Source organism: Lithobates pipiens, unplaced genomic scaffold (assembly GCF_037356315.1).
Source record: "Lithobates pipiens isolate NorthernLeopardFrog02 unplaced genomic scaffold, aLitPip1_a1.2 Scaffold_22, whole genome shotgun sequence".
Taxonomy (NCBI): Eukaryota; Metazoa; Chordata; class Amphibia; order Anura; family Ranidae; genus Lithobates; species Lithobates pipiens.
The window spans coordinates 180,370,586-180,394,927 of record NW_027507784.1 but is presented as its reverse complement, the minus strand read 5'-3'; the positions used below and the strand labels follow the sequence as shown (position 1 = coordinate 180,394,927).

Below are 24,342 nucleotides of genomic sequence, written 5' to 3'. Positions count from 1 at the left end.
GAATACAAAATAAGAGAAGTAATTACATGTACAAGTACCCATGTCCCCTCCAATACGTAGGGAGAACCACCCAACCTCTATTTGTGAGATTTAGCGAGCACATCAATAATATAAGAAAAGCATTCCCAAAACATAACCTTTCCAGATATTTCAAAGTAGTACACCACAGAGACCCCACTGGCCTGATCTTTTATGGTATAGACCAGATTAAGGATCACTGGAGGGGGGGGGGTAACAAAAAGATCCAGGTCTCACACAATAAAACAAGGTGGATATACAGGCTAGGGTCTTTGGCGCCTGGGGGCCTGAATCTGGAAATCGACCTCAACTGCTTCATATCCAACTACTGACCTCTCTAAACCACATCCAATGGGAGTTTAGAACAACCAATATTGAAGTTACCCCCTTAACTGATCCTTTTTTTTTTTGCTTCATTTTATGTGCTTTTTTTCTAGCGATTTCTTCCACAATATCACCAACCTAGACTCCAATTTATAATGTTTAAACAATACCCACCTCATCAGACCCAGACCATATTCAACTGGGCCTGATGGAATTTAAACCACCATAATAACAAATATGTCCTATGTGGTTTCTATACCATGCCTCTATTTGTATGCCTCACCCACAAATAACTTTAGGTTATAAAAGGGATAGAGGTTCTTTGAAAAAAAAAAAAAAAAAAAAAGTTAATACATTTTTAGGGTATATTCTATTTTTTACATGTAATGTTACGTTACATATAACTCCTCTATTATGCTCACATCCCTTAGGATGTGTTTGGCTACAAGGTTTTCACATTATACTGGCCTCACCACCTAATTACGGGGGGGGCGGATACTGCACTACCACCTGCTATAAATGACGTGAGCTGTACCAAGACGGCACCAGCTCAGCGACCTCCTATGACGAAAAGTGTAAGGCAGAGACTAGTATGCACCCACGTCACTTCCGGCTTGTGGCGTTCAGACCGGTGGAACGCGTGCTGATTAGGATTTCTCTGTACTGTGTTAACAACGCGAATTGGGCAACTGGCTTTGCTGTATCGTACTTTTACTTATTTCTAATAAATTTGGAAACGTTTACGGAATTACACTATGCATGCCCATCTCTTCCATACACACGAGGATATCCCACGGTCTTGAGGTGCCACGGAGAAGGCGACCATCCAGGAGCTTGCGTTCACGCTCATCGCTGCTCACCCCAGCAGGAACATAAGGTCCGGACATCCCAGGGTCTGATACACCAAGGAGGAGGACAGTTCCAGACATTTCCCCACTTTTTGCGATCTACCCCTGTAGGGGTATGAGGATCTAGTGAGTGGGGGACTGAAGGGGAGCACGAACATCACTTCACGCTGTTTGCACATGATTTGACCTATGAATGATTTCTGCACAAGTCACTTTGGATTGCTTCACATATAATTAGCACCTAATTAGACTTTTATACCAGCATTTGTGATTTTGCACATGAGACTTTACCTCTTTGACCAACTCACATGATATTTCAGTTGATTTATTTACACATATATTTAACTCTCTATGCACTTTTGGATACACGCGTAGAGATCTAGGATACCCTACATATAGGAGTATTACAATACGTGTTTTTTGGTATATGAAGTTTTCATATTGGATTGATTTTTTTATACAGTCACCTTTCTGGATACACATATAGGGACCTGCTAAGAAATTCTACACAGGGGTAGCGATTGCAGTTTACACTTGGTGTGATAGTTTAGCAAGGTGACCTTAATAATCTACTTAGTGCACAACACACTTGGGTCTAACCAGCAGCTTCACGTGGTTAGTCGTTTTTCCTCTACTCCAGTACACATTACACTGAGTTTCAATTAACACTTGCACTTTCATATGGTTTATTATCACTGGAGGTTATTCTACAGGCGACAGGCAGCACCACCCACCCCTGTATATATATATTTTTTTCTGTTTGGCGCTTCACTAGGGGAGCCCCTAGGGGAGGCAGCAGCCTAGCCTTACCCAAGAGTGGTTACCCATCATTTACAAAATGATGTGATTTAGTGATACATACCAAAGGTTGAAGACGTATATGTATATGAGCTTGCATACTGTGCTGTTTATCATTTATTGTTCTTTCAATAAAATTCTTCTTAAATTTAAAAAAAGCTGTGTGAAATCTTGCAGGATGCCACGCCAAACAACCCTTATAGTAGGACTAACACTTTATTTTTTTGGCTAGCGTGGAGATGAATTAGAACACCTAACAGTTTGTATTGCTCGTTGTGCTTCTGATAATGGAGATTCACCCTCTCTATTTATCCTAATTACCATTAGCATTGAAAGTGAAAGTAAAAAGAACATTTTGGATTGTCCCCGGAAAAGTATTAGAGGGGAAATGTTCTAATGGGGACACTAGTTCTCATGGCCGGAGGATCTCCAAGGGATTCCTTAATTTGCAGGGATTTCCACTCACTTCCAGTTGTGGCTATGGGACAAGAAGTGAAATCTCCCCAATGAGGCACAGATGCCAAAAAATAAATCAGCAGGGGTTAATACCCTCCCTTACACTAGCCAAAACAAAAAAAAAGTTTTGCCTATCGTTCTACTTTAATAAATGATATAGTGATTTACTGATATACTGAAGATTATTTCATTAGTGTTAACATATTTCAGAGTACTTAATTTGAAATGTATTATGAATAAATTTATGTCCCTTAGTCTCCTATTGAACAGAAAGGCATGAATAGGACAGTAGAGGAATTTTTCTTTAAAATTTCACATTTCATAAAACAAGATGCCCACTTACAGTTTGAGCCTCCAGAAGCAAAGGAGAAAGCAGCAATATTTTCTGAGAGTACATCCGGCTGAAGAACTGTAGCATCAATCTGAGCCCTCCATGCCACTGCAAAACCAATATTTGGAAATGAGCATACACAGAGGTGGACAAAATTTGGCAGAAATAAGAAGTCAGCAAGTTTAATCTATGATCCAACCTTCACTTTTCTGAAGTTTCCATTAACAACTTTAAAATAGATAGACATCAATAATACATATAAAAAAAAAAAAAAAAAAGTGTAGCGCTCAGAGATATGTGAGCAATTTAAATGAAAACACTAAATCAAGTGAAAAAAACATGAATATTGTGAAGAAAATAAAGTCCATGTAAGAGGAGAAAAACACTCCAAAATTTATATATATATATATATATATATATATATATATATTAGAGGTCGGCCGATATATCAGCTGATATTTGCCGTTTTTTAATTAATCGGCATCGGCCGATTGTGCTGATAAAAAGGCCGATTTAGAACAGAGGGACTTGGAAATGACTTCTGTAATAGAAGTCAGTGTAAGTTGCCTGAGTCGTCATAGAAACGACTTTCCTCCTCTCTGGGCAGTCTGCCAAGAAAAGAACAAAAATATACAATGTTTACACTTGAATGAATGAAATCATCTCTGTGTGTAGAAGTTCTCAGTTTAACCATTTAAAGACTAAATCTTTTCTGACACTTGTTGCTTACAAAAAATCCTGTATTTTCTGCCAGAAAATCACTTAGACCCCCAAAAATTATATATATTTTTTTTTAGCAGAGATCCTAGGGAATAAAATAGCGGTTGTTGCAATATTTTATGTCACACGGCATTTGCACAGAGGTCTTTCAAATGCATTTTTTTTGGGAAAAAAAATACACTATTTAAAAAAAAAAAAAAAAAAAAAATTAAAAACAGTAAAGTTAGCCCATTTTTTTTTCGTCCAAAAGTTTTGACTACCTGTTTTTATTTAACCACTTCCCACCCAGCCAATGCATATATACGGCCGGGTGGGAGCCGTCTACTTCTGATAGGAACGTCCTTCAGAAGGAGCAGGATCGCACGCGCGTGCCCGCGCAGCGGCGCGATCCCGATGTGCTCGTGTCACCCGGACACGGCACATCTCAGATCGGCAGGAGGGCTCTGTGATTGGCCCTCCTGATCACATGACGGCCGTGTCAATCACGGGCCGTCATGTGATGTAAACAAACAGCTGGTTGCTAGGCAATCGGCTCCTCCACTCCTCACACAGAAGTCATCGCTGAGGAGAGGAGCAGCCGGCTGATGATCAGTGAGTATGAGCTGTTTTTTACAGCTTTTTACTCACTGATCACCAGTCTAATGTAAACACACAACACACCACATATGTCCCCAAAACACACATGTCCCCAAATAATAAAACACATGTCCCTACTAATAAAAACATGTCCCCCACATATGTCCCACTAAAATCACATGTCCCAATGATTATCTGCACACATATGTACGTGATCACCTGCACACATATGTACATGATCATTTGCGTACATATGTCCGTGATCACACAAACCAATTATTATACACTTAACAGAATTTTTTTTACCAAAAACATGTAGCAGAATACATTTTGGCTTAAATTTATGACAAAATTAGATTTTATTGGATTTCTTTTAAAATAGAAAAAAGAAAATATTGTTTTTTTTCCAAATTTCCGCTTTTTTTGCGCTTATATCGCAAAAAATAAAAAACGGAGTCGTGAATAAATACCACCAAAATAAAGCTCTATTTGTGCGAACAAAATGATAAAAATTTCATTTGAGTACAGTGTAGCATGACCGTGCAATTGTCACTAAAAGCGCTAGAGCGATGAAAGCTGAAAATTGGGCTGGGAAGGAAGGGGGCGAAAGTGCCCTGTATTGTAGTGGTTAATATATAGGTTTTTTTTTTTTATCTAAATCATACATACAAGTAAACTGATTGGAGGTTTGTTTTGTTTAATAAATGTTTAAATGTAAGAAATTTTCTGTATCACTTATGAAGGCCGCTTTCACACTGGAGCAGGCAGGCGTTGATGGTAAAACGCTGCATGTTTTAGCGGCTCTTTACCATCATTTTAGCGGCGCTATTTGGCTGCTAGTGGGGCACATAAAACCCAGCTAGCGGCAGAGGAAGAGGTTAAATGCGCCCGTGAAGCACCGCTGCCAAATCGCATTGCATGCGCTTCGGCAGTGGTGCCCATTCATATCAATGGGCAGGAGTGGTGGAGGAGTGGTATACACCACTCCAAACGTGCTGCTTGCAGGACTTTTTTTAAGATCCTGCCAGTGCATCGCCTTAGTGCCCGTTCACACTACCGCTAAGTCGCCTGACAAGTCACGCTCTGTTCTGTACTATGGAACCGTTCTAATAGGAGCGACTCAAGTCGCTCCGACTTAGAAAAAGGTTCCTGTACTATTTTTGGGGCGACTTCAGGCGACTTGCATTGACTTCTATACAGTCGTCGTTTTGCAAGTCGCTGCTGAAGTCGTATGCAGGTCGCATCTGTGAGTCGCGCTGCAAGTCGTGTCGCCCCTGTGTGAACGGGCACCCAGTGTGAAAGCACTCTGTCTTTCACACAGACTGCAGGGGAGCCGTTTTGCAGGCACTTTACAGGCGCTATTTTTAGCTCAAAAGCGCCTGAAAAATGTCCCAGTGGGAAAGGTGTGTTAGATTTTATGAGATCAAGGGGGATTAAAAAAAAATAAAAAAAAAAAATCGGCATCATATATCAGCTACCGGCCGCCATGATTTCTAAATATCGGCATCGGCCAGAGAAAAACCCATATCGGTCGACCTCTAATATATATATATATATATATATATATATATATATATATATATATACATACATACATACATACACATATACACAGTGCCTTGGGAAAGTATTCGGCCCCCTTGAACTTTTCAACCTTTTGCCACATTTCAGGCTTCAAACATAAAGATATAAAATTTAAATTTTTTGTGAAGAATCACCAACAAGTGGGACACAATTGTGAAGTGGAACAAAATCTATTGGATATTTTAAACTTTTTTAGCAAATAAAAAACTGAAAAGTGGTGCGTGCAAAATTATTCGGCCCCTTTACTTTCAGTGCAGCAAACTCACTCCAGAAGTTCAGCGAGGATCTCTGAATGATCCAATGTTGTCCTAAATGACTGATGGTGATAAATAGAATCCACCTGTGTGTAATCAAGTCTCTGTATAAATGCACCTGCTCTGTGATAGTCTCAGGGTTCTGTTGAAAGCGCAGAGAGCATCATGAAGACCAAGGAACACACCAGGCAGGTCCGTAATACTGTTGTGGAGTAGTTTAAAGCCGGATTTGGATACAAAAAGATTTCCCAAGCTTTAAACATCCCAAGGAGCACTGTGCAAGCGATCATTTTGAAATGGAAGGAGTATCAGACCACTGCAAATCTACCAAGACCTGGCCGTCCCTCTAAACTTTCAGCTCAGACAAGGAGAAGACTGATCAAAGATGCAGCCAAGAGGCCCATGATCACTCTGGATGAACTGCAGAGCACTAGAGCTGAGGTGGGAGAGTCTGTCCATAGGACAACAATCAGTCGTACACTGCACAAATCTGGCCTTTATGGAAGAGTGGCAAGAAGAAAGCCATTTCTCAAAGATATCCATAAAAAGTCTCGTCTAAAGTTTGCCACAAGCCACCTGGGAGACACACCAAACATGTGGAAGAAAGTGCCCTGGTCAGATGAAACCAAAATCGAACTTTTTGCCCACAATGCAAAACTATATGTTTGGCGTAAAAGCAACACAGCTCATCACCCTCAACACACCATCCCCACTGTCAAACATGGTGGTGGCAGCATCATGGTTTGGGCCTGCTTTTCTTCAGCAGGGACAGGGAAGATGGTTAAAATTGAAGGGAAGATGGATGCAGCCAAATACAGGACCATTCTGTATGAAAACCTGTTGGGAGTCTGCAAAAGACCTGAAACTGGGACGGAGATTTATCTTCCAACAAGACAATGATCCCAAACATACAGCAAAATCTACAAAGGAATGGTTCACAAATAAACGTATCCAGGTGTTAGAATGGCCAAGTCAAAGTCCAGACCTGAATCCAATCGAGAATCTGTGGAAAGAGCTGAAAACTGCTGTTCACAAACGCTCTCCATCCAACCTCACTGAGCTAGAGCTGTTTTGCAAGGAAGAATGGGCAAGAATTTCAGTCTCTCAATGTACAAAACTGATAGAGACATACCCCAAGCAACTTGCAGCTGTAATCGCAGCAAAAGGTGGCTCTACAAAGTATTAATGCAAGGAGGCCGAATAATTTTGCACGCCCCACTTTTAATTTTTTTATTAGTTAAAAAAGTTTAAAAAATCCAATAGATTTCGTTCCACTTCACAATTGTGTCCCACTTGTTGGCGATTCTTCACAAAAAATAAAAATGTTATATCTTTATGTTTGAAGCCTGAAATGTGGCAAAAGGTTGAAAAGTTCAAGGGGGCCGAATACTTTCGCAAGGCACTGTATATTACACACACACACTTAAAGTCCATATATGTGATAACTCCATAAAGAGAATTTCTTAAATAGAACTTTTTTTTTTTTTAACAGTTTTCAGAAATAAATCTTCAAAGAGAACTTCTCTGCCAGCAAGCAAAGTGAAATGATCCTCCATCACACAAACGTATTCTGATTAACCATTTCAGCCGCGGAGCATTTGGCTGGCCAAAGACCAGAGAGTTTTTTTTTTTGCAATTCGGCACTGTGTTGCTTTAACTGACAATTGCGTGGTCATGTGATGTGGCTCCCAAACAAAATGAACGTCCCTTTTTCCCCAATAGAGCTCTCTTTTGGTGGTATTTGATCACCCCTGCTGTTTTTATTTTTTGTGCTATAAGCAAAAAAAGAGCGACAATGTTTAAAAAAAAAAAAAAAAAAAAAAACTTATTATTTTTTACTTTTTGCTATAATAAATATCCCCCAAAAAACGTTTTTTCCCCCCTCAGTTTAGGCCGATATGTTTTCTTCTACACATTTCTGGTAAAAGAAAAAGAAAAAGAAAAAAAAAAAAATAGCAATAAGCGTTTGATTGGTTTGCGCAAAAAGTTATTCTACAAAATAGGGGATGGTTTTATGGCATTTTGATTTATAATTTTTTTTTACTAGTAATGGCGGCGATCAGTGATTTTATATCGTGACTGCGACATTATGGTGGACACATCGGACACTTTTGCTGCTATTTTGGGACCATTCTCATTTATAAAGCCATTAAAAATGCACTACTCTGTAAATGTGACTGGCAGTGAAGGTGTTGACCAGGAGAGGGTGCTGCAGAGGTTAAGGGTGTCCTAGGGAGTTATTCTAACTATGTGGGGGCTGTGTGTAACACTACACGGATCACTTGTTTACATTAGCATTTCTCTGTTTTCTCTCTCTCTCCGTGAGACGATCGCGGGTATCCCCGTGGACATCGAGTCTGCGGGACCGGCAGTCGGACTCGCAGAGCTCACAGTGCGCGCACCTGCCTTGCGATATCACACAAAATAATGTGATTTCGCACAGCGGAGCCAACCTGCCTCAGTGAAACTGGGCCGGCTGATCCACAAGCGGTTAATGCACCTTCCCAGGATGTTTGGCCACCTATAACGGCCACATATATCATCTAAAATACCTGGTTGATCCTTTAAGTTGCCTAATATTCAAAATTTAGAACATCTCAAATAAGAAATCTCGAGCACTGAAAACAGACTGTTGCCAAATGTAAAAAAATAAAAAAAAAATTATAATTTATATATACATATATAGATTTATTATATACATATATATATATATTTTTTTTTATTTTATTTTTTTTATTTTATTTTTTAAACAATATAACCTGTATATATGACAAACCAGGAATTGGCTTAGTATAGGTTACAAAAACATTGTCTAGTTATTGCCAATGTATATCCGGAATTGCACTGAACAAGCACAACACCTTAAAATATGCTGACACAGGTAAAACATTCCACAGAGCTTTGCAAAAGCTGACTCAAAAACCAAAGATTATGCTATAAAAAATAAAAAATCATGTACTGTCGTCACAAAACACCAGAAACAGCAATTTTATGTAATTTTGTGATGTGATGTGGAGCCAATCACACAGCTGTGGCAACACTAAAGGTTTGAAACAAAATAAGACACCTACATTTCTTGGCTAGTCAGCACCATTTTGAAGTATCCGATGGCCTACCTTGTACATTAACATGTCCAAAATAAACCATATTTTTAATACCAAGAATATTCTGAATAAGCAAACACATCATAGATGGATTCATTTTTGATTAGTCTGCAAAGTTATTTAAGGAACTTTCCACAAGCAAGGTAAGGTTATTCCATCACTACAGACATGGTGAACAAACTCAGTAGGCTCCCAAAGAAAAAAAAGCTGCTGCACAAAATTACAAGGGGAGGGGTCACAAGCTGTCCAAAAACAGAATACAAAAGAAATACTAAAAGTGTATACTTAAAGCGGTGTTCCAGTCGTGATTTTTTTTTTTTAAGTCAACAACTACAAACACTGTAGCTGCTGACTTTTAATAAGGACACTTACCTGTGCAGCGAGCCTGCGATGTCGGGCCACACGAGACTGATTCGTCCATCCGATCAGGTGCCAGCACCTTCATCTTAATGAAGGGAAACAGGCAGTGGAGCCTTGCGGCTTCACTGCCAGTTTCCTACTGCGCATGCGTGAGTCGCACAGCATTTTGTGAATGGCCCCGTTGTTTTCTGGGACACACGTCCCAGAAGACAAGGGGGCAGCTCGCCGAAGAGGAGTATGCACCGTGGAATAGGAAGAGGCAGACTAGGAAGACTGCCTAGCAACAGCGGTTTCTGGTAAGTAAAAATCTAAATAATTTTTTTCACATTTTTTTTTTGTGAATGTTAATTTTTTATTTTTTTTCATGACTTCCACCTTTGGAAGTTCTTGGGCTGCAGCTATTAACTGTTAAACAAAATTATGCTTTTTATACACGTAACACACTTAAACAACTTGACTATGTGTCAACTGAGAAACGGCACATCAAAATACGAAAGTCACTGTGTGCTTGCATTGCAAATCCCACTTTGATTTTAAATATGAACCAGAGAAGAGAGGCAGATAGGGAGTGAAAAAGCAGAACTAACCACAGAAGTGCAGAATGACCTATTTATTGTAATATCTGGTCATGCTCAGTTTTTTAAGCGTTCAGAGTCTAGTGTCCATTGGTGCAGGTAAAGACTTACATGAACATGTGAGCAGGTCCCAGCAATTTATGAATCCACTGTCAGTTGAGGCAACAAGATATTTGGAACAATTAAATCTTCCAAAACACACACTCCTGCGCAAAACAGAGAAGTAGTTAAAGATTTAAGAACCAATAAATAACCTGTATCTACCAACAGCCAGGATTTAAAGAGTAATTGTTTATTGAAAAAAACAAATAGCAAATAAAAGGGTTATAAAACCTCTATAGCAAGTGGGAGTCCTTACCGAAGAGTCCTTGGTATCCGACAACTTTTGAGGTGTGTCAGATGCCTAGTCCCACATTGTGCTCTGTGGTTCCATTCAATGACCACTACGCGACCTCAGTATACACTTGTGTGTTGCCACAAATATTTAATTAATTTTACAGCAAATGTATTTGTTCGATTTTTTTTTTTTTTTTTTAATATCATTTGCTGTGTTAAGAAGCTAGGCTCCCCCCACTGATAGGCAAATAAATTAGATTGGTTTAGGTACTAAAGCAGAGGACAGGATATGATGTAAGCGGAAATTGGGGGGAGGATCTTAGGACTTTTAAACAAGCAGGAGAGAAAAGAACAGGGTTGGTTTGGAACACAAAGGGCGAGGACATGTTGCTGGAGACTTTGAAGCAAACAGACGTTTTGAGTTGGATTTTTAAGAAAAGAACCATGAAGGACATTACATCTTGATTCCATTTCTAAGTTGAGGAACTGTTTAGCTTACTTATTGCATACATATCGTACATACTTATTTTGCTAGAAATGATAATTGACTCGTACATGCTGTAGGCATATTTTGCAACTATGAATTGAGTTTTGTGCAGCTTCTCTGTTTAGTAAAGCATTGATACACTATAGAGGTCTAAGTTTCCTTGGCTTCTATCGCAAGAACCTTTTAAATAGACACTAAGCAAAACAAGTTGGTATAATCTTTTTAATAAAACAAATGGAAAAATGTATAACTGCATGCATGCATACATACACATAACCACACCTGACACAGGGGATTACTTGATCAGGAACCACACTGGTTAATCCCAAATTATTATGGATGACCAAAGTTGTCAGTTACAGCAGTGTTTGAACCACTATCACCTCGCTAAAAGGTATTTTTATAAAGCGGAGAATGTGACTTTCACAAACAGTCTCGGTAAACATTAAAATATTTCCCCTGATCTCATCTCTAAAATGTTGGATTTCATAACCCCTTCTTTGTTGGTTACAAAAGTCACCAGTACAAACGGGAGTGGTAGATATCTCCAATGGCAACACTGACAACAATAAATATTTTAAGAGGATTTAACCTCCCAACTCTGTTAACTGCCTAGATTAGAGATGTACAATTTCTGGAAATTTTGAAGCCATGAGAAGAAAAAAAAAAAAATGAAAAAAAAAAAAAACGCTTTTCCCCTTTTTTTTTCCTGGAAAAAATTTAGTTTCAGAAGATGTGAGAAATTTTTTTTTAGTGTGGGATGGTTTTCCAAATTTAAATAATTTTGATTTCCATGTGTCATTTTCTCTATAAATGAAGATAGTGTATTTTTGGGAGGCAGTGGTTTGTAACACTTCCTTACTTCAAGATGCTTCTGGTGAAGAAACACTTGACCCAGAAGTAGCAGAAAGTGTTTCTGGAATGAGAACTCTGGAGGAAAAATCTACTTGCACTTTCATTCTGGTCCTTGTCATTTCATTCCATAAAATCGTTTTAAAGCGGAGGTCCACCCTAAAGTGGACCTTCTGCTCATTGGAACCCTCCCCCCCTCCGGCGCCACACTTGGCACCTTTCAGGGGGGAGGGGGGGTGCAGGTACCTGTACAGTACAGGTATCTGCACCCACTTCCGGCGTAGATTCTTCAGAAGGCACGCCCCTTTCCGCAGAATCTACGCCCCTTTCCAAAGGTCCCCCGCTGCCTGCTGGGAAACACACGGATCCCAGAGACAGCGGGAACCATCCTTATTGCGCAGTGCGACTCGCGCATGCGCAGTAGGGAACTGGGAAATGAAGCCGAAACACTTCCTGATTCCCATACCCAAGATGGCGGCGGCAGCACCCGAGAGATGATCGAGAGATCGGCTTCGGGTGCCGACATCGCGGGCACGCTGGGCGGGTAAGTGTCATTATTTTAAAAGTCAGCAGCTGCAGTATTTGTAGCTGCTGGCTTTAATGTCTTTAGTGCACCAACTCTAAATTTATCTCAACAACACTTTCTGTGGCTATTATGGAAAAATATAGCTTACTTACTGGTAACTATATTTCCTTAAAACAAACACAACTGGTAAACCCATGAATAAAATGTGCTTGCTATGCATTGTGGAATCTTATTTTTATACATATCAGTTGTCTGGGCAGGAAAATTACTCTCTGATGCAATAATAATTACAATGTTTTCCATTTTAAGATGTATATCCTACAGATCACAGTAGTCAGGTAGTTAATTACATAGTGAACACAACATAAAGTAAACCATACAACTCATAATTAACCAACTCTCTTTGCACGTGCTTGGCAGCTACGTAAAGGACACCTGTCATGGATAATCTCATTCTAAATCTGGGTAATTCTAACTTCCCTCTGACATCACTTGCTGCATGCTCCATCCAGTAACTAAAACACTGAAACCAGAAACAACCAAGCATCTTTTATTTCTCAAACTCTTGTAAATGCATCACTAAAAAATTAAAATCAAGCAAGTCACATAATAAAGCTTTGCTTGGGTTGGTAAAGTTTAGCAGAGCTCCGCCCCCTTGGCACATCTTGGTCAGAGTCAGGTATAATTCTTTTGTGGCAAGACTCCAGAAAAGACTACAAAATAAGACAGTGTAGGGTTGTATTCTGACCAATGATGTCTCTTTAACCACTAAAAGCTAAGTGATGTACCTGTACGTCACACAACTGAGCAGCTGCAGGCATCATCCTAGGATTAATAAAAATGGTACAAAAGTCCAGCTCAAGTGCCTATAATCATTACAATTATGATCATGTGAACCCCAAAAGGATTGTGACGCATGGACTCTGGTGTGAGGTGCACTTTTATCTAGCACAGTATGATCACCATCTGTGTGTCTTCTGGAACTTCTCTCACCATCTGTCAACTGTATTTCCTTGTGTGCTACTAACACATGAAAGCTGATCATAATTTATTATGACAGGAGCACTGCTGTAATGATTATAGGCACTTGAGTTGAACTTTTGTACCATTTTTATTAAAATTTTAGTGATGTTATGCATTTACATTTTAAACGGCAGCTGACAATTTTTTCTGTAGCGTAAATACGCAATTATTGCAATTCTGGAAGTTCTATATTTTATGAAACCTGATATTTTCATAGTGCTGAAATAGTGAAAGAAGGCCTAGGGTTTCACTGTAGTGTGACATCATCCTAGTATTGTTTATTTTCAGCCAGCTGTCAGCTGTCTTGTAAACGTAATCCTAGCGGATAATAGGTTGTTTTGAAAAGCGGCGAGAGAGGACGTCCCCCTGCTGCCTTCCACAGCCTTCTTGGGCTCTCCTGGAACCCGAGAGTGCAGCAGTGATCGGGGACCAGAACAATACAATAAATATGAATGTAGTACTTCATTTTTTATGATTGCTATATGCATTTTGAGCTTCCTACCTTATTTTTCCAGGTGGCTGACAGAAGGTATGCTTTAAGTCCCACGTGCTAGTCTCCCATATAGTAATAACTTCTTCAAAGCCAACAGCAAAAAGGGAACCATCTTCAGAAAAGCAACAGCTAAGGGCCTTGTTTCTGTGGTAACTACCCACAAAATCACAGCTCCAGACAGTGCTTTGTTCTGTAAAAAAGTCCAGCAGACAGAAACATGTATTGAGCAATCAATGCAATGTAAACATTAGCTGCATTAACCTATTTTTATGTGTCTATGCACTATTCCTTTTACAATAATGCAAACAATGAAACCATGTAGACAATTTTATGTAGCCAGAGACACACGATAAGATCAGTATATCTAAATAGGCATGCTCTGCTAAGGACCTCAGGTATTTTGATCAAGTGGAACAGGATCCTACTTTGGTTTTCTATGTGTAATGTATGCAGATAAATTATTATGCTACGCCACTGTTCCACACACTATGCTGCTGCACCATTTTAGTGTGCGGAACAGCACCACGGCAGGTCGGAATGTGCAGGACATGGCAGCAGCAGAGCACAGGGTGCAGGACAACGCTGCAGTATAGAGAGGTAAATTCAGATACTTCCACTGCTTGCACTTAAAACAAAAACATTTAAAAGATCTGTTAAACAAAGGTAAGGATTTGCATAAAGAGCTTCAGTAATTGTGTCTTTTATTTGCCTGGAGTTTAGGTTTAAGAATCTCTGCCAAAACAAACTGCTGTTAATGAACATGTTTGCAAAATGGCTCCACGGCCCTTCAGTAGACATGCAAAATATGTATTAAGGTGCTGTTCTTGCAGGGGAAAATTTACCAGAACCCCAATAATTGTCTAATGACAGTTACTAAGCAAATTTTTTTTGGTTGCTAAAGAACTAGTCGAAATGCTATCAGTGGGAAGTCCTGCCGGCACCACTCCGCCTGACATACTTTGATTGAAAAATTGAAGGAGCCAGGAGGAAATATGTAGGCCAAGCAGTGCTTTCAGGTAATTTTACAGTGGGAGATTCAACCATCTACACTGTTTAATGTGGATGGAGAGAATCTATTAGATTTGATTAGTCAGGAGGCTGAAAGAAATCTACAAAGTTTAAGCCCAGTATTAGACTAGTAAACTCCACATTCATGTTTTTTCTCTCATAGCTAAGGGGAAACAGGTACTTTATTGTGAATGGTCTAGAGAAATAATGTGCAATCCTTAACACATCTGGAGGGTGGCTATGGGCTTTTGTAGCTCAGATTTACATTTTTGGCTTGTGTACAATTGCTCTTCCTCTCTTCTCAGCCATTCACAAAAATCCCTGTATTGCATTAATCCCTGTAGTAAGGGACATCCCTAGCCACCCTCTAAGAGTATTGGTAAAAAGATTGCACAAAACTTGTCTGGACCATTCACAATAAATGATAAACACAGTGTTTCTTTCCTGGTGTTCCACTATAAGGCTATAATTGAATTTACATACAAAATAGTATAAATCTAAAATGTACATTTAAAGGCATTTATGCAACTTTCACATTCTATTTGCTTGACGTTCTTATACTTTCATTAATGAAATTCAAAAACAGATTTGCTGCCTCCCAATGTTCGGCTATAATTCACATGCAAGCCTGAATGTCTACAAAGATAAAATCAATAGTAATAAGCAAACATGAGTGCATTATTTCCTTTTTACTCTTGGTAGAGCCCAGAGTTGAAGCTTTTGGAACTTCAATATGCACAAGTTTTTAAAGATTCAATAGAAAATATTAAAGTTACGCTTACTGGTAACATCTTTTCCAGTAATCTTTCAGGACAGCCACAATGAGAGATCTTGGCTCCTCCCGTTCCTTAGGAAACACTGCGCCAGCCAATAAATTTTCACATCCCCCTGCCAGACTTCAGTTTTTCTAAGAGCACCTCCGGCCAGCTGGAGAGACACAAGAACACATTAATAACATACCATCGTATATTACTATCGTACCTGTGTCCAGGTCTTCCTCGAGATTCCCCCCCCCCCCACCCAATAAATTTGGGTGGGTAACTAGTGCTGTCCTGAAAGACTACTGGAAAAGAAGTTACCGGTAAGCGCAACTTTAATTTTCCCTTCCAGTCTTTCAGGACAGCCGCAATGAGAAGAAAGATGAGCACTTCCCACTTAGGGTGGGACTATAGCTTGCAAAACCTTTCGCCCAAAGGCTTGCTCATTTGCTGTCACCAGATCCACCTGGTAATGTTTTACAAAGGGGGCGAAACTGGACCACATTGCTGCTTTGCAAAGTTGCTCTGGCGTTGCTCCAGCCCTTTTCACTTGAAAAACCACCATAGACCTAGTAGAGTGTGCTTTTATACCAACAGGCACTTATTTTCCTGGTAATATATAGGCCCAGCCAATGGTTATCTTGAGCCATCTGGCAATAGTGCGTTGGGATTCATTATATCCCCCTTTCTTACCCCAGAAAACAAAACTGCTTTTGTTAGCTCTAAGTATTGCAGGATACATCTCCTTACATCTAAGGTATGAAATCTAAACTCCTTTTCTCCTGAGGGATTAGGGCAGGAAGTGGGTAAGACCAACTCCTGGCTTCTATGAATCTTCAAAGCCACTTTAGGGAAGAATGCCAAATCGGTTTTGAAAGATACACGATCCGAAAAAAAAACACACAAAAAGGAGGTCCGACTGATAAAGCCTCTATTTCGCTGACCCTCCTGGCAGTTGTCACTGCAACCAAAAATACTGTTTTGAAAGCAAGATCCTTGAGTGAACAATTTTCTAAAGGTTCAATTGGTGGCTCCATTAGGGCCTGTAAGACCAAAGATAGGTCCCACTTAGGGAAGAGTGGGCCTTGAACTGGTCTGTCTTGCTAGAGCTCTGAAAAATCTGACCACCCAAGGGTTGGTGGACAGAGATTTTTCCAAATATGTACTGAGCGCTGATACCTGGCTCTTAAGTGTACTTGTGGCTAACCCTTTATCTGCCCCACACTGCAAAAACTCCAAAACTGCTATGGGGCTCTGCACCTTGAAGGACTTTCCAGCGCACCATTCGTTAAAGCGAACCCAGACCTTTCTGTAGATCCAGCGTGTCTCCTTTCTGCTATTGAGGAGAGTGGATATCAGCCTTTCTGAAAATCCCTTGGTTTTAAATATCCCTTCCTCAGTAGCCAGGTCACCAGGTTCCATCGGTGTACTTGCGGACAGAGGACAGGGCCCTGTGAAAGGAGATCCTCCCGAAGTATAGGAACCAAGGAGGTTCTACTGCTGTTTGAGCATTGAGAACCAGGCCCTTTTGGGAAAATGTGGTGCCACCAAGATCAGAGAGGTGTTGTGTTTGAAATTTTATCAGCACAGCCGGCAGCGAGACCGGAGGCGGGAAGGCATAGCATTTTTTGAAACTCCAGCTCTACATTCACACCTAGTGCGTCTTGCCACCTGGTTAGTGAGAAGAAACAGGGTTTTTTTGTGTTGTCCTTTGATGTGAAGAGGTCCACCTCCGGGGGTCCTCATCTTTTGGATATAAGGCTGAAGACTTCCTGGTTGAGGACCCAATTGTCCTCTCTCAGCTGCCTTCTGCCACTACGTTCTTTTCCCTTTTTAGAAAAAAACACCTATATGGAGAGTGGGTTGGTCTCGGCCCAGCTCAGGACTTCTGTTGCTAGGGCCATCAGAATTCCACTCCTCGTAACGCCTTGCTTGTTTACATAAGCGATGACAGATGAGTTGTCCGAGCGCACTTGAATGTAGTTGCCTCCTGAAGGACCTGAGTGCCGACACAACGGCTTTCAGTCCCTTCCAATTGGACAACCTTTTGAGCTCCTCGTGCCTCCAGGTGCCCTGTTCTCAAGTGTGCACCCCAGCCTTTGCCGCTTGCGTCCGTGGTTACCACTCTGGAGACTGGGATGAGCCAGAGACGCCCTTGCGACAGGTTTACCATTTTCCTCCACCACCAGAGCGATCTTTTTACCTGAGGTGGAACGTATACTAAGGTGTCTAATGACTCCTGGTTGTGGTCCCATACTTTTAGGACAAAGGATTGCAGGGGATGAAAACGTAGCCCTGCCCACTGAGCTGCTGGAATGGCTGAAGTTAGCAGACCCAGAGTTGACATTGCTGACCTTATAGAGACCTGCTGGTTGCTTTGGAGAGAGGCTACTTACTGTCTTGTCCAATTTCTGTTGAGAGAAAAACTCTCAACTGAGTGGAGTCTAGCAGGTACCCTAATGCGCTGAAATGGAATCAAGCTGGACTTTTCAGCAGCCACCCCAGCCCTGTCAGGGTTTTCTTTGTCAGTTCCAGATTTCTGGTTAGCTGTTCTGGAGATACTGCAAAGAGGAGCAAGGTTGTCCAAATATGCAATTATTGAGACTCCTTTGAGTCACAGAAAGGCCATGGCTTCTGCCATTAACCTTTGTGAATATTTGGAGTGACGAGGATAGGCCGAATGGAAGCACCTGAAACTAGATGGATTGTTTCTCCTATGTTCAAAGCTAGATGGAGAAACTTCTGAAAAGCTTCTGAGATCTAGTGATGCCATGTAACAATTCTGGGGTAGCAAGGCTCTGACTGTAAAGATTGATTCCATATGCAACCTCTTGTAGGAAATCGACTGGTTCAAGGGCTTTAATTTCAGGATCAATCTGTAATTTCCTGAGGTTTTTTTCAATACAAAAATGTGTGAGTAAACCCCCCGTTGGAACTCTGCAAACCACGTTTTGTTCCTCTAGATCCATTAATGGCCCCAGTAGGGCCTTGGCCTTAGCCGCACACCTGGGAAGGTATGCTCTTGTAAATACCAGGCGGTACCCCCTCCGTATGATCCCCAGGATAAATTGATTGGGGGAAACTGCCTCCAACTGTGGGAGGAAGGCCTCAAAGTGTTCCTCCCACCATGTTTGGAGGGTCATTGGCTTTTTCAGGGCTCTTTAGGAGGATGAAAAATCGTGTCTCCTCTGCCCTTGCCACTTTAGCCCCAAATTTTCACGCCCCCCCCCCCTTCGGCTTGGGGGCCCCCCTTTGTTTCTGTGGATGAAACCCTTTCTTTGTTTGAACTGGGGGTTTACGTTTAACCAGGAAGCATTTGTTCTTCTCCACTGTGCAGTCTAGCACAGCTTCTAGACCTGGGCCAAAAAAGATCTCCCGTCAGTGGGATCCCGCACAGTTTAACTTTAGAGGCACCATCGCCGGCCATGTTTTAAGCCAGAGGGCTCTTCTGGCCGAGCTGGCTAGAGCCGAGTTTCTGGCCGACATGCGGACAGACTCTGCAGATGTATCCACTATATATGACACACCTCACAAAAAAGTAGGTAAAGATAACCATATAGTTTCCTTGGCAGTTCCCGCTTCAATATGAGCCTGAATTTGGGAAAGCCAATGCTACAGGTTATGGGCCACTACTGTAACAGCTATTTATGGTTTAAGAGGGTCAGGGGTTACCTGTCTGCCTGAATTCAAAGGGTGGTGTAAATTTCCTCCAAGTGATCCTCTTCCCGTCCTGGTCCTCTCCCTCCGATTCCTCCTGGGAACCAGGAGGTGGCACTATCTGACTAGACTCTTCTCTGGAGGCCTCAGTAGTTCTATCTGCCGTGGCAGTGGCAGCTGGTAGGAAGATGCAGAGCCCTGTGCTTGTGAAGGTGTTGTACTTTGGGATGAAGATGAGGGATTGGTAGGAAGCTGAAAACCTTCAAAGATTTTAAAGTCTGAAAGGTAGAAGAAAGTTCCTTCACTGAAGTCACTAACCCCGCTTTCTGCTCTGATGCCCTTTCTCTTACGCATCTATACAGTCTTTGCACAATACTTTTGTCCGAGATTCCCCTAGGATGTCCCTACAAGAGGCGCACTCTCTCTTAGAACTATGTGACAATCTTGATTTGTCAGTAGCTTTCTGAAATACATGCAAGAAAAACAAATAACATCACCTTTCCCATTGCATATAGGTTACAACCCTGGGGAGTGCACTAGACCCTTTTCAAAAATAAGGATCAGAACCTCCCCCCCTCTGACCACCCAGAGGGCCCCCACTACAAGGAACCAGTCATGAAGGGAGGAAATCCTAGACAGAGAGGACCCTTCCCCAGAGTGCACTTACCTTAGGATGGCTGGAGCTAGCATCGATGTGCGCTGTCTGGGCGTCCGCTTCAGATATGGTGGTTGCTGCTGTGGAGTTTCAACCTGTCTGTGCCGCATTCCCAACTCCTCTCCAGACTGCATCCGGCCCACTATCAGCCCTGCGGATGCAATGGTGGGCCCCTGGATCTTCCTCCCGCACTCTGCGAAGATGGGGTGACGGGTTGCGCAGCAGGTATGTACCCCACTGCGTCCGTGGGAGAGCCTCTGCCTCCCTTACAGGGCTTTAAGTAGCCACAGTCTCCCTGACTGCCAGGCCAGGTCCCAAAAACAGTGTCTCCCCACCGGAGGAAACAAAAACAACCAAAGTCCAGCAGGGGGATGTGAAAAATTATTCGCTGCTGCAGTGTTTCCTAAGGAAGGGGAGGAGCCAAGGTCTCATTGTGGCTGTCCTGAAAGGCGGGGAGGGAAAAAGATAAGGTTACTTACTATAAATGTCAGAATTGTCTCTTAGTACCCAGACTTTAAAGAGACCATCATTTCCTGTAGTCACTAAAGCTGGATGACCTTCTTCCGAATCAGCTTTGTTCTGAAAGGCTAGGGATGTTATTCTGTCTTCATGTGGCATACTGATTGTGGTATTTAGTACAAAGCTTTAGAAAGAGAAAAAAAATAAAAATAAAACCAGAAGCTATTGTGTGTGTGTGTATAATATATATATATATATATATATATATATACATATACATATATATATATATATATATACACACACACACACATATATATATATACACACACATAATATATAAATATTATATATATATATATATATATATATATATATTATATATATATATATATATATATACATACACACACACACCCCTACCATACTTCCAGATAAAGTATTTATAATTTTACAAAAATAGTAAGAATATTAGATTATAAAAAGAAAAAAAAAAGAAGTGATCAGGGGAAGGAGGTAAGCAGAAAATAAGAGTTTGAAAATTCAAAATAGTAGTGGGGTGACATTGGTGACAAGGTTCATAAATATGTGAATCCCGCAATAAAGAGCAAATACTCTGAAAATTTAACAAATATGTAGAGGTCGACCGATATTTGCCGTTTTTTAATTAATCGGCATCGGCCGATTGTGCTGGTAAAAAGCCGATATAGAACTGCAGCTGGACTTTGAAATGACTTCTGTATAGAAGTCAGTGTAAGTTGCCATAGAAACGTCTTCCTCCTCTCTGGGCAGGCTGCCAAGAAAAGAACAAAATGATACAATGTTTACACTTGAATGAATGAAGTCATCTCAGTGTGTAGAAGTTCTCAGTTTAACCATTTAAAGACTAAATCTTTTCTGACACTTGTTGCTTACAAGTAAAAATCCTGTATTTTCTGCCAGAAAATCACTTAGACCCCCCAAAAATTATATATATTTTTTTAGCAGAGATCCTAGGGAATAAAATAGCGGTTGTTGCAATATTTTATGTCACACGGCATTTGCACAAAGGTCTTTCAAATGCATTTTTTTGGGGAAAAAATACACTATTTAAAAAATAAAAATAAAATAAAAAAACAGTAAAGTTAGCCCATTTTTTTTTTTTTTGTCCAAAAGTTTTGACTACCTGTTTTTATTTAATATATAGTTTTTTTTTTTTTTTATCTAAATCATACATACAAGTAAACTAATTGGAGGTTTGTTTTGTTTAATAAATGTTTAAATGTAAGAAATTTTCTGTATCACTTATGAAGACTGCTTTCACACTGGAGCGGGAAGGCGTTGATGGTAAAACGCAAGTTTTAGCGGCTCTTTACCATCATTTTAGCGGTGCTATTTGGCTGCTAGTGGGCACATATAACCCAGCTAGCGGCCAAGGAAGAGGTTAAATGCGCCCATGAACTACTGCTGCCAAATCGCATTGCATGCGCTTCGGCAGTGGTGCCCATTCATATCAATGGGCAGGAGTGGTGGAGGAGCGGTATACACCACTCCAAACGTGCTGCTTGCAGGACTTTTTTTTAAGATCCTGCCAGCGCATCGCCTCAGTGTGAAAGCACTCTGTCTTTCACACAGACTGCAGGGGAGCCATTTTGCAGGCACTTTACAGGCGCTATTTTTAGCCCAAAAGCGCCTGAAAAACGCCCCAGTGGGAAAGGTGTTAGATCAAGGTGGATTAAAAAAACAAAAAAATAATAATATATAAAAAAAGGAAAAAAATAAAGAAATAAAATAAAATCGGCCTAACATATCGGCCCAAAAAAAAAATCGGCATCATATATCGGCTATCGGCCGCCATGATTTCTAAATATCGGCATCGGCCAGAGAAAAACCCATATCGGTCGACCTCTACAAATATGCAATGCCAAAGAACTGATCTAATTACAGGCATAATCTGTGGTAACAGATAAAATAGGAGAGAATGGCAAATTTGTTAAATTGTTTTCTAAAAAGGTAATCATTTGAGACGTTTTATCAGAACAAACAATGGTTTTACACACAAACACACACTGTTCATAGTTAAAAAAAATTGCAAACAACAACCAATTACTTTTAAAATTGCATGGTAAAACTATTTAAATGTGTATTTAAATGTGTTCAAGTTGATAAAGATTATTGCTTAAACATTTTTAAAGTGGTTCTAAAGAGTGGACATTTTTTACCTTAATGCATTCCGTGCATTAAGGTAAAAAATGCCCCAGTAGTAGTATTGCCCCCTTATCCCCCTAAATACTTCCCCGAGTGATCCAGTGCTGCACCCATTTGTAGTGGCCCTTTACCCTCTCCCAGCTCTTACAGGTTTTGCTGAGAAAGCAGGAGCCATTGGCTCCTGTTGCCGTCATCAAATCCCGTGCAAAGGGAACAGGGGGTGGGGCTGAGCTGCAGTGTGCATCTATGAAACACAGTCCTGTCGAAAGCAACCCAGCACTTCTGCCCTCATAGCAATCAGGGTTTACATACTGTGTGAGCATTAGCAGGTTTGTGTAGGGCAATAGGGGTTAAGTTTAAGCATTTTTTCTTTTTTTTACAAAATGTTATAATTTTTTTAAATTTTTAAATTTATTTTTATTTTATTTTTATTTTTTTTAACTTTATTGCCATGATGAGGGGGCCCCCTGTGATTGCATTGCGCAGGCGACAGGTACTCTGCTTGGAGACATCAGGGATCTAATAGTCTCCCCTGCCCTCCAAAGCAGCTATTCAAGCACAGATCCTGCTTGATTAGCCGTTGGCTCTCTGAAGCCAGAAATGCTCAGAGCTAAGCGCTTCTGGCTTCATTCACTGCAGAGGAGATCAAGGAGCAAATGTTCCTCAGTCTCCTCTCACTCGCCATTCTAAAACGCTTTGATGTGGTCCAGGACTCCTGGTAATGGTGGGAGAGTTTGGTAACCACCAGTGTTAATTTTGGCAGCAAATTTCATTTTAGTTTTAGTGTTAGTGTTAGTCTTAGGACTAAAATGGCCTTTTAGTCCCATTTTAGTCTTCTGCAATTGTTTTTGTCGTATTTAGTTGACTAAATCTCCATTACATTTTAGTCGACTAAATGTCCACGTTTTAATTAACTAAAATCTCCAGCACGTTAGTCGACTAAATCTCATTTAAGCCATCTAAAATCGAATGGGTGTAATTAAATCGTAATGCATTAGTTAACATTTCTCTACAATTTCCAAATTCATTATATACTGCTGGAGTGAAAAATCTCATATGTTATTATTTTTGGGTTAGCGGTATGAACATATATTACATTGAGATATGAACGTGCACTACAGACCAATGTTAATTTTGAAGTCAAATTTCAATTTAGTTTTAGTCTTAGTCTTTTGACTAAAATGCCATTTTAGTGTTAGTTGTATTTTAGTCATCTCAATTGTTTTAATTTTAGTCGTATTTTAGTCAACTAAAATTGTATTCATTTAGTCAACTAAAATGTTTTAGTAGTTTTAGTCAACTAAATTAACACTGGTAACCACGGATGTTAGTCTGCAGAAGTGGACTTTTCTAAGCAGAGGTCATTTGCATGCAGACTGTCCTAGGTAATGCCAACATACTAAGCCTCCACGATTGAAAAAACGAAAATCCAATGAATCAATGAGGCAAGGTACAGTGAGACTGTGGAGGAAAGGGCTAGCTGGACATCCTCCTGCCTGTAAATGAAGTTACTAATGCACTCTGAGAAGTTCAGAGTGTGCAGTAAAATTAGAGTAAGGCATTTCAGTTCCAAAGAGCTGGAGTTCAACTTCAACAGAACAGTTGTAATGTGTTACTTAGGTTCTTCTGGTTACCTCTGAAGCTGATCATTAAACTCCCAGAGCTTCATCTGCACATCAAGGGTGTCTGTATTTCCTTGTAATTCTTCGACAGTTGCTAACCATTCTCCTTTATTGCTGAATGCTGTCTTGACCAAATCCATATACTGGAGCCCCGACTGATGAACAAACTCTTGCTGTACAATGTCCAGCTGTATAAGAAGAACACCATTTTATAGGCATTGTATGAAAAAGACTAGAAAACAGAACAATGCTTTAAAAAACGTAAATCTGAATTTACCATCTTGTATTCATAGACCATGGGTTATGGGCAAGCTACCTTCAGGTGGTTGAG

At 40.5% G+C, this 24,342-nt stretch overlaps 1 protein-coding gene across 1 annotated transcript in view; it reads right to left on the bottom strand.

Moving 5' to 3' along the window:
- WDR75 (WD repeat domain 75) overlaps window positions 1-24,342 on the bottom strand; it is a 125,803-nt gene that overhangs the window by 55,356 nt on the left and 46,105 nt on the right. The window contains exons 12-16 of the mRNA XM_077448699.1: window positions 24,024-24,199; window positions 20,223-20,386; window positions 13,675-13,855; window positions 10,060-10,154; window positions 2,788-2,883 (exon numbers count right to left, since the gene is read on the bottom strand). Of these exons, the coding sequence (XP_077304825.1) occupies window positions 2,788-2,883; window positions 10,060-10,154; window positions 13,675-13,855; window positions 20,223-20,386; window positions 24,024-24,199 (712 nt within the window). The remainder of the gene's footprint in view (window positions 1-2,787; window positions 2,884-10,059; window positions 10,155-13,674; window positions 13,856-20,222; window positions 20,387-24,023; window positions 24,200-24,342) is intronic.